The 11,675-nt window shown below is 35.2% G+C and overlaps 1 protein-coding gene across 1 annotated transcript; it reads left to right on the top strand.

The window, feature by feature from the left end:
- Positions 1-6,329: 6,329 nt before the first annotated feature.
- Positions 6,330-9,933, top strand: LOC126968821 (uncharacterized). The gene is made up of 5 exons (XM_050813970.1): positions 6,330-6,365; positions 6,907-7,139; positions 8,237-8,340; positions 8,415-8,527; positions 8,597-9,933. Exons 1-5 carry the CDS (start codon positions 6,362-6,364, stop codon positions 9,460-9,462), a joined length of 1,320 nt encoding a protein of 439 aa, XP_050669927.1. The 5' UTR covers positions 6,330-6,361; the 3' UTR covers positions 9,463-9,933.
- Positions 9,934-11,675: the final 1,742 nt, after the last annotated feature.

Raw genomic sequence — 11,675 nt, 5'->3', positions numbered from 1 at the left:
TATATTGCAACAACATCTCAAGTCAATTTCCTAATATGCAAATATTGGGGTGTCCTTCGGCCGCAACCCGCTCTCGCCTCTCGCCTCCTCACGACTCAAGCACATCTCACCTATAACTATGTATGTAGTAACAAACCTATCTTGGATGACACCGATTCCAAAAATTACAATAATCGTAACTAGAATAAGATTAATAATTTGGATTATATAAAAATACGCAATTATTTTTATACTTTTTAGTGCACATTATATCTATTGTTTTGTAATAGTGTTTTTGAAGGCAATTGTTTTTTTGTTATTTTTTTTTTATTTTAAGATTTTTAGTGAATTTGACGTACACTAACTAACAATTTGTCTAAATATGTGTATTAAACAAAAATTTTCAATGCAGCAATGAACGAAAGTACTTTGCAATTTGATTACAGACAGTGTTCCGTAACTTTGTCATGGATTCCGTTATCAGAACCTAAACAAACTCTCATCAAACTATCTTTGAAGTATATGCTTTTCAATAAAAAAATAATCATCGAAATCGGTTGGCGCGATATTGAGTTATTCGTAAATTTATCATCCACTTCGCTATACGTATCCATAGCAAAATTTAAGACTATTATGGTTTTCTCATGGATTCCACTGTCAGATCTCGACCAAATTACAATGCGGCCGGGCCATTCGGGAAGCACCACCTTTCAAAAAGAATTATCAAAATCGGTTCACACAGTCGAAACTTTTGAGGTATCAAACATAAAAAAAAAACCGAAGAATATAGAATCTCCTCCTTTTTTGAAGTCGGTAAAAAAGGTTTGAGTTGCCTGTAGTAGGAGCCCTACTCTTCGATAGCCAAAACATAGGATACAATAATAAACAAGTATACCTAAACATAAATATTATAAGAGAAAGAAAACCACCCATTAACAATCATAACATAATAAAAGTTGATTTATATGGATATCTAAACTATCTAAGCTCTTTGTGCGCTGAACAGAACACTCCCTAGTCTTGCCATAAATACTGAAACAAGGAAAATGAAAAAAAATCTATTGCAATTACCATTTATTACTTTTACTGTGTGTTAGCTAAATACATAAATGTAAAACAATTTAAAATGTAAAACTCTTATTCAAAGTGGTCTCCATTGGCTACAAGTCCTTTAAACGTTGAGGCCAGTTATCAATAGAATCACGCACTCTTGCCATGGGAAAATTCTTCACTACCAATTGTACGGATTGTTTTAGGGACTCCAAATAATCAAGGCGTTTAGAGCAAGCCTTACTCTCTAAAACTGACCATAAATCATAATCCGCTCATAATCCAGCGGATTATGATAGGGACTAGACGACGGCCAGACTTTAGCTCTGATGAAGTCCGAAACGTTCGTTTCAAACCAAGACTGCGTAGACCGAGCTTTATGACCCGGTGCCGAGTCTAGCTGGAAGGACCATTTTTGGTAATTGAACATGGTGTTGTTAAGGGGCTTCACTACCTTCACAAGAATGGTATCTTGACACACTTGTACCGATGTTTTGATACCTTTTAACAAATGTATGGCTCAGTCACTCCTCACTGAAGTCGGATAAGTGGACAACGTTGCACTCTGTCGACTAATTGGGAAGCTTCCTTGCGTCAATTTGTTTGTTAAAATGTTGCATTTTTGTACGAACACTACGTGGACGTCCAGATCTTTTCTGTCACAAACAGAGGAGGTCTCATTGTACATATTAATAGCCAGGTATACAAACATTTTACTAATATCAAGCTTATGGAGAGTTTTAAAAATTTCATATAACACATATTACCCCACTCCATTTTAATATCGCAAAATAATGTACAATGTGTTGGCGCCAAAATATGAAAACTCAATGAACAATCATATAAAAATGACAGATTCCAAAATTCAAATCTAATGTTTTAATTATTTTTAATTGTAACAGTATTTATGGCCAGACTAAGTATATTCTAGCTGCCCGGACAGACTTCGTTCTGTCAAAAGTTAACAGTAAAAATTAAAAAAATGCAACGTTTTTCGAGAGATTACGTTGTTTATATATCAAAAATAAACGCCAATTACTTATCAGTTTTGAAGACTGCAATACTTTATAACCTTGATAATACTCATTGCTTTATGGTATACAATATTTATGTTTGGTTACTTTGTGCGTAAACACATAAAGCTGACGGTTTCCCAACGCGCAACCAGGCAAAAAATTGAGTTGCGAGACTTATTTTTTTTACAAGTTACGTTTTTGGTGGCATTAACTTATACAGATTAAGATACGGAAAACAAGGCAAAAACATTTTGTTTTAGGAATTGAAATGTAATCTTTTAGCAAAATGATTAAAAACATTAAGTTAGTTACACAATTTTGTTAATTTTAAGGGACAATTACCTGAAATACGACATTGCATCCTTCTTAAGTTTGGATATACTGTTATTTGGGCAGATTTTCGCTGAACACTTTGTCATTGCGTGGCGTTGTATTCAAAGCGTGGTCGAAGCACGACTGAACGAAATCTCTGCCTAATTTGCCTTTGCTTCAGACAATTTTAAGCGTTATTAGGAGTCTAGTTGTTTATTGTACCTCAATGAGTTACAAAAAAATTAAAATGTCAGATAAAATTGAATTTTCGCTGAAGACTTTGTCATTGCGTTTCATTGTATTCAAAGCGTGGTCGAAGCATGACTGAACGAAATCTCTGCCTAATTTGCCTTTGCTTCAGACAATTTTAAGCGTTATTGTGAGTCTTGTTATTTATTGTGCGTCAATGAGTTACGAAAAAAATTAAAATGTCAGATAAAATTGAATAGCAAACACGTCTTTGAGTTTTTATAAATAAAATCCAATCTAAGAAAATTTATGAATTATATTCAAATACGATCTAGAGGCGAACAATTTTGTACATTTTATTACTTAAGTTTTATTTCACATCAGATTCGCAAACAGCAACGGAAAATCTTAGTGCTTTTTCCGTGAACATAATACATATTCTCTTGTGTTCAAATTGCTTTGTGTTTACTCTCGTCTGTTCAACATTAAACTTCGATCTACACTTTCAGCCAACTGTGCTCCAGGTCACTTTGAAACACAAAACAGTGACCTACATAAGCGTGTCGGCCCGATGTTATTGATGTCCGATATTATATATCCGACTCGATCGGACTACATATCGAGATTACAAATCAAGTTATCCCACGTCACTCGGACGATAGATTTCCTACTGATATTATAATAATTTTTAGGAGCTTTTGTTTAACCAACCTGATTATTTTTAGAAGTTTTCACCAGTAGAATACAGAGAAATAACACGATCATTGCCAACCTTATTAAACGTTAATATTATGAATTAAAAAACAAAATTAACAAAAAAGCAACCGCCTTCAAAAACCCTATTCCAAAACAATAGATATTTACCAGTGGGAGGCTCCTTTGCACAGGAAGCCGGCTAGATTACGGGTACCACAACGGCGCCTATTTCTGCCGTGTAAGCATTACTGTGTTTCGGTCTGAAGGGCGCCGCTAGAGCTAGCTAGTGCTAGCTAGTGAAATTACTAGGCAAATGAGGCTTAACATCTTATGTCAGCAAATAGTAATATAGTGCCGCTCAGCTTTTTTTTGAGTTTTTCAAGAATCCTGAGCAGCACAGCATTGTAATGGGCAGGGTATATCTATAACTATCTGCTAAACGTCCTGCTCGTCACGTCATTGTCATATATACAAGAACTTACAATCCGTATAGCCGAGTGGTCAGAGCACAGTGGTAAACCCGTCCTAGTGGTCCCGGTTTCGACACCGGTGGATGCAAGCACGCTTACAATACACGCTTTGTCCACGTCAAATCTAGCGAGTTTTGAATCTGTATATTTTGAAGTAGATACCCTGCCTCCAGTTCGGTCCAATACCACCACGTTCCAATGTTGTTTCGTTTTTAACCGTCTTCAAAAAAGGAGGAGGTTCTCAATTCGTCGGTATTTTTTTTTATGTTTGTTACCTCAAAACTTTCGACTGGGTGAACCGATTTTGATAATTCTTTTTTATTTGAAAGCTGGTGATTCCCAAGTGATCCCATTAATAAGTAATAAGTAATTTGGTCCAGATCTGACACTGGAATCCATGAGAAAACCATAAAAGTCTTAAATTATGCTAGTGTGTAAAGTGGATGATAAATTTACGAATAACTCATTATCGCGCCAACCGATTTCGATGATTCTTTTTTTATTGGAAAGCATATACTTAATATATAACTAATACTTAACTAATACTTAATATATAATATATAAACATAGTTTGGTTAGAGTTTGGTTAGGTTCTGATTACGGAATCCATGACAAAGTAACCGAACACTGTCTGTAATCAAATTGCAAAGTAGTTACTTACGTACGTAACGTTACTTACGTTACGTTAGTATACTTCAAATTCACTAAAAATCATAAAATAAAAAAATTTTAACAAAAAAACAACCGCCTTCAAAAATTGTTTTTGATATAATGTGCACTACAAAGTATAAAAATAATAGCGTATTTTTATACAATCTAATTAATTAATGTTATTCTAGTTACGATTTTTGTAATTTTTGGAGTCAGTGTCATCCAAGATAGGTTTGTTACTAGTATAGTGATAGGTACAGGTATATATATATACATAATTATAGGTGAGATGTGCTTGAGTCGTGAGGAGGCGAGAGGCGAGAGCGGGTTGCGGCGGAAGGACACCGATCCCAAAAATAACAATAATGGGAATTACCCATTACAATGCAGTGCCGCTCAGGATTCTCAAAAAACCCAAAAATTCTGAGCGGCACTACAACTGCGCTCGTCACTTTGAAACAAGATGAAGCCAGCTATGGTGCCTAATAATGCATACACACTATTGCTTATCCCTTCCCATTAATCCTAGGTCCTAAGGTCCTGTTTTATGTAACCTCCCACTGTGAAAAGTTTCCCATGCTTAATTGTACTTAATTTTATAACCGAATGGAATGTATTCCAATTAACTTGCATCGCTAGGGTAAACGTTTAATATCCAAGCAATATATTGCCTATTTCCATAAAGAGCTTAGAGAACAACCCTTCAGAAACCTCTGTAGCTCAGAATTGAATACATTAACAAATGATGACTTATTAATTTCGTAAGACTAAGCTCAAGGTTACGCTCAATATTATTTAAAGTATTAAATACACGATATAGGATTAAGTTATATTAATTAAGTACTGAATTATTAATAACAGTATCATAATAATATAGCCTTTAATTCCTTAGTAATATTAAAATCATTATTTTATCCACATAATTTTAACTAAAGACTTCTCGACGAGTATTGGCCTTCCCACATTTCGCTCCTCTTTTCCCTATCTTGGGCTGTTCGTATCCAGTCTTTGTTTGCAAATTTTATAAGTTGTAATGTAGGGTGTAATTTTGTTTGCATGTCTAACATATATATTATGATAAGTGGCGGGATAAGCAAAGCGTGCATCTGATATGCCCTGCCGAACACAATGCAGTGCCGCTCAGTCAGTCTTATCAGCACCGCAATTGCCCTCGTCACCTAGAGACAAATCTCATTGGACCTGTTATTTCACTAGCTACGTGAAAAACAGAAACACGCGTAGTGCTGGGATACTATTGCTCTGGTGGGAAAATTCAAATGAAATGAAACTTAAATTATTAGAACTTTCGTGAGTCATTATTAAATTATTACGGCTTTACTCACGTTTTTGTCGACCATTCGGAAGTCGGATCAGGGTGAGTGTGGTGGGTTCGCGAAAACGTCCCACCTCTTACTGAGTAAGGATTATGGAATTAATTTACTGAGTAAGAGGTGGACGTTATCGCGAACCCACCACACTCACCCTGATGAAGAACTTCAGAATGGTTCGAAACTAGTCGGTACCGACACCGACAAAAACATGAGTAAAGCCGTATGAATAAATAATGAAATGTGTAGTGTCTTCTATTCAGCTAATTTAAATTAACATGCAAAAAAAAGGGTGTGTGTACTTACTTAATGTACGCATGCAAGAAGTTTTTATTCTTTGGCGAAAACAAAAATTCTTAAAACATATTCCTCGAGTTATGTTACGTTTGTAGAAAAAACAATATTGTAACAAAGAAGGTATTGAATACAACCAATTAAAATACTATAACGGCTAATTAATCTTGAAATTGATACCCTGGAAATGCGTAGAAAGGCGGCCCAGTTGATTTTTCTTTACAAACTCATAAACAACCTTATAGACTGTCCAGATATACTTCAAAATATTGGCATTTGTGTACCGTCATTTAATTGTCGAATAGGTACTTATTCCCCAATATTTATTAAATTTTATAGAAATAACTACGGATGTTTACTCTCCCATTCATCTCATATGTGTAAGCTATAATAAAATATTTAAATTAGATCTTAATATTGATATATTTTCAAATATTAACTTTTATAATAAACAGGAGTCCTTGTCACTAAAAGGCTTAAATATAGATTAGTAACTATGTAATTAGTAGTAAATTCATTATTGTTATTTTTCTAATTTGTTTTTTAGTTTTTTTGGTTTAGTAACGATGTGCATACCTTTAATTTAGACATGTAAATAGCAACACTTATTAAAGTTTATCTTATTCGTATATCTAAAATTATGTATCTAGTTGGTAAGCCTTAATAAATAAATAAATAACGCACAGTTTAGTTAAATAACGTGTTATTAAATATCATTAATATATTATAGTTATACAATTAGAGAGATTTTTTTTTTCAGAAAATCGTTTCTGTGTTCTTTTAAAGCTCGCACACAATGCCCTCACTGGTAACAATAGAAAAAATCCAATTAAGTAAACAAAACTATATCTAAATGAAATAAAATGAAAAATCTATATTCATTTAGGTACACTATTAAAATTCTCTTAATATGATGTCCAGCAATGATGCGGCGAGGGTCGATGGCGATCGCTGGTGGCGGTGAGCCCCTCATCGTAGTCGAGGAGAGTGGTGTTGAAGAATCAGAATCCCCTTTGCATGCAGCTGCTCCACTCCGAGGCTTCTCCGAAGACCAGGAGTCACCTCCAGACCCGTATCATCTATCACCTTGGCGAGACACACGCAAGCATTCTTTGCCGACTCCAGCTTGCACCAGTGGCCCCACAGCTAGTCAGGTTGGAATAAAAATATTTTTTTCTAGAGAAAGCATTGCTATTAAATTCTCTAAAATTCTTATAATATTATAAAACTAAATCAAACCTTATATTATAAAATTATTATCAATCTTATTTACCTCTGTATATTAAAAATCAGTATATAAATAAAGTACTTAATAGTTTTAAAAATACGCTTTTATTATAAATATATTTTTTACACTATTTTCAATTTAAATATATTAAAATTTATTTTCAATTTTTTAGTTGAATTTTATATAAAGCGTGCTTTTTAGTTTTTTTTAACTATTATATATTTTTATATTTTTAGTTATATTTTCTATAAAAGCGTATTTTTAAAACTATTAAGTACTTTATCATCACATCCTGCCTTATCGACTATAGATAAAAATTATATAAATTGACAAAAATCTTATTTTGCAAATTGAATAATGGAATAATCTTATCAAATTAGTATTTTGTCATCGGTCCTCGATAAATCTATAAAGTTTGAATGAAATCTGGCTGTTTAAAGTGGGTCCAAATCACGTCTAAAGGAGTCACTTACAAACATACATACAAGTGAAGCTAATATAAAGCGTATAAAAATCATTGTTCACTCTTCAAAGCAGGAAAACATAACTCTGAATAAGATTAAGACAGATTACTTGTCTATTGATACCAAATTGTACATAAGCGCTTCATCAAAATAACGCTTGTGTAATGTGTATTCAACAATTCAATATAAAAGAGGTGCCTAAAAATCTGACGCACAGAAAATAATAATAAATAAAATAATGATATATAGTGAATTAAAATAATTAGCCATAAGTGTCAAATAAAATTTAAATGGACAATCTAATAATTATGTCAGTTTATTGATAGATATTGGCGGATTGTGCTGTGTTACCAAGAAGTTACTAGATTACTAACTCTGTAGCACGATTCTAATTAATAAATTTAATTTTATAATCATATAACATACATATATAATGGAAGTAGGCGTCTTCTAATATTTCAACTAAAACTAGAAAACTGTCACGACTGAAGTGAAGCTAGTATAAGTGATTAAAAGTATTTTTTTTAAAACCGAAAATTGTTAATTCTTTATACGCTAGGTGCGTCGTCTGTCGGAGCGTGGTGAAGGAGCAGTCCGCGAGGCTCGTGAAGCAGCATTCCTAGCCACCTTGAGTCAGGCACCGCCACAGCCAGGTGGACGAAGGTATATTATAGCATAAATACTCTATAGGCATCTCTTGATATTCACGAATTTTTAATCACCGGTTTTTTTTGCAGACATTCCGTGGTCACAATATCGCGAGTGCCTCAAGCACTTTTCGGTAGAGGACGTCGAGAATCAATTGCAGCATTCCCTGCTCTCGGGCGAAGAAGAGATTCAGGTGCAAAATGTAAGGCTATCCATTTATTCTGTAGATGACTTCAAACATAAAATATCTGATTCTTTTCTATCGTTACAGGTCCTCCAGCCACAGATGGGTTAGGAAGCACCCACAATTTGCAGCTCGATATTATGGATGATATTGTCCAGGCTCGCAAAGTCCGCATGCGGCTATGGAACACTTCAAATGAGCGAGTGTGCGAAGTGCAACCTCTTGATGAAAGATCTCCTATAAGCGGGTCCATAAGGTACACCAACCGCGGCCGTAGGCATTCTGATTTTGTAGGAGCTCCATTGCCCCCAATACCTGCTCGTCGTCGCGCTTCTGAAATGCCCCCACCGCCTCCTATACCACCTCGTAGTGGCGTGGGTGTTGTCTGCACAGACACAGATCTCAAACACATGCTCAACGCACTGACATCTTCAGCAACAGAAATTGACCGTTGTGGAAAACCTGAACAGCAGAGACGTCTTGCTGACATGCGCTCCAGTAGTTTCGACGCGTCCACACTACGGGACAAATTGGGATCTGGCACTGCTTGGTTTACGAGAAGACATCAAACGTTGGAAACAAAGAAAAAGGAAACAGAGGGTAAGAAAGCAAAAGTGACTTTTGCACCTGATTCGAAACCAGCGGCTGGAGATTCAGCAGCAGTTGTATGGGATAAGCCTACTGGCTCTGTCGTTGATGCAAGTGCATTGGGGAGTGCAATAGAAGTATTCCTAAGAAAAAGTGCTGCAGGAAATCCTGTTCCTTCAACTTCGGGTTTCAATATAATAAAAGAAAGTGCCAAGCCTGACAATAACACTCGTTCAAAACGGGACTTGCCGAGCACAAGCAAAGCTAGCGAGGGTGAGCGTTGGTTCGTCAGTAAGCCAGAGGATACTGAAGCCGAAGGTTGTGACGCATCTATATGCTCATCTTTAAAAGATCTCTTCGTGTAAAAGCCATTTTAATAATCTTATAGGAATTGTATAGCAGTTCTCTTCCTATATAAGATGTACGTTTATGACTTGGTCATTGTACTTTACTTTATGAATCTCTAAATGTGATAGTTAGTGTACCAATCCGGTCGTGCTGGGTCGACTTATGATCGACCTTGGCTCAACATCAAGTATTTTTAGAGTGAATTCTATTTTCTTTGTATAAATTTTAATATTAGATATGTATGGATGTTTAGATAGATAATGTAAGTAAATGTGATGAGCAGACGCGTTTTCCACGACTTGGCTCTCGAGCGGTCCTACCTCCCGCGTCTGTCCCTTGCCCCACCCCCTCTTCAAAAGTCTGTGTATTGTAATCCGATGTTAATAATAATTAATGATGTAATAGAGAAAAATGTAATAGGAGGTGTACGCTAAATAACCGAAAGCGTTCTCGGACGCTTGAAATCAATAAAATTTTTATCGATGTTATGATTTGTTTTATTTAACATCATTATAATATTTTTTTTATGGAATAGGAGGACAAACGAGCGTACGGGTCACCTGTTGTTAAGTGATCACCGCCGCCCATAATCGCAACACCAGAGGAATCACAAGAGCGTTGCCGGCCTTTATTATGATATCTTAATGATAACTGGTTTAAATTTTTTTTGAACTTCACAGCAGTTTTCTCGATTTTGGAAACAGCCTTTAAAGGCACGGCATTATTTTATATCGAAGTATCCATTTTAGTACTCAGGGCTTGGTAAAACTTGCTACAAGACAAACCCAGCCTCATTCATACAAAAGATGAAAAGATTATGGAGATATAAAACCTAGTTGTCAAAAAGGGATAAATATATATTTAAACAATTTGTCTGTTTAAGGTTTTCCTCGAAAAGCGGAATATAATAATATCTACCCTAGTTTATTTTTGTTATGTATTTCGGAAATTACTCAAGCGATTTTCATTAAATATACCTACACTGGGATTTTCGGGGGTGAAAAACGGATCACAACTCTGAGCAAATGGTCTGGCGTCAACCAGATAAAAAAAATTTTCTCTCTTTCTTAGCATGAAGTCTCATCTGCTTCACTGTTTTGGATCAAACTTTTATGTAGTAGCAAATTCTTCAACCATTTACATACATCAAGGAGAGCCTGGTCACCGAAGTAAGTACGTATTTTTCTGTTGGAATACTAATAAAATTATCAATTTTCAAAATCTTGCAGTGATGATATTCACTAAAATAGGACCGATGTATTTCATTTCATAACTACCTAGTGCAAACTCTGGACTCTGGACAACTCTGGAAGTTCTGCATCAATTCTCACATTCTGCACCCTCATCATCAAATCAATATCACTTTATTCATTTAAGTTAAGAAATAACACTTATTAATGTAAAAAGTTGTACTTTTAACCATTTATCCACAACTTCGGGAAAGGTTGAGCTATGAGAAGTAGTAGCAAGAATCTCATCGCCGCTCTTTAAAAATTACATTAGGAGTTTTATCATTTTATATTAGTATATTATACAAGTAAGCTTAATAGTATACAAGTAAGCTTAATTGCTCACTATACACGAGGTTGTGGGTTGCAGTGAGCTGTAGGCGAGGGCCTAAATCAGCCGAGTATTCGAGCAACGTGCTCACTAGATTTATACGCCCTTTTTCAACACACAAATACAGCAAGGAAGAAAGCATTTATGCAATAATTAAACGATTTATCGTTTATGGTATAAAAGAGCGGTTTCCGGTAAATTTAATTCAGTCTCGTGCCAGAGTTTGGGAGTCAACATGTCCTGGGGATGCCTCGTGTAGAGGCGAAACACGTGTCGAATTGTTTTAAGACAAATATTGGCGGAATAAACACTAAGGAAAACTCAAAACATTTGGATACCCTACCACTTTAGTTAAAGCACAGTCATCCTCAAAAATTGTTAAACAACGGATTGCTTTTAACATGAGTGTTGATCACCAGCAAACCTCATAATTCGAGATTTATCCTTATTGAGATAAGGGCGATCATTAATATCATACAGGAAAAGAAAAGGTCCGTAAATCGAATACTGTTGTGGGTTAATGAAATGTTATGTTAAAGATTGATCTAGAAGACCGCTTTCCATTCACGATAGTAGAATATAGTGATCAATAAATCCAATCCAATAAATTTCTAATACCGTAATGGTGAAGTTCTAACCAATGTTTCGTGATCAACACAATCGAAAGCTT

Source organism: Leptidea sinapis, chromosome 1, assembly GCF_905404315.1.
Source record: "Leptidea sinapis chromosome 1, ilLepSina1.1, whole genome shotgun sequence".
Taxonomy (NCBI): Eukaryota; Metazoa; Arthropoda; class Insecta; order Lepidoptera; family Pieridae; genus Leptidea; species Leptidea sinapis.
Note: the sequence above shows the minus strand (reverse complement) of the source record. Positions and strands in the feature narration are given on the sequence as shown.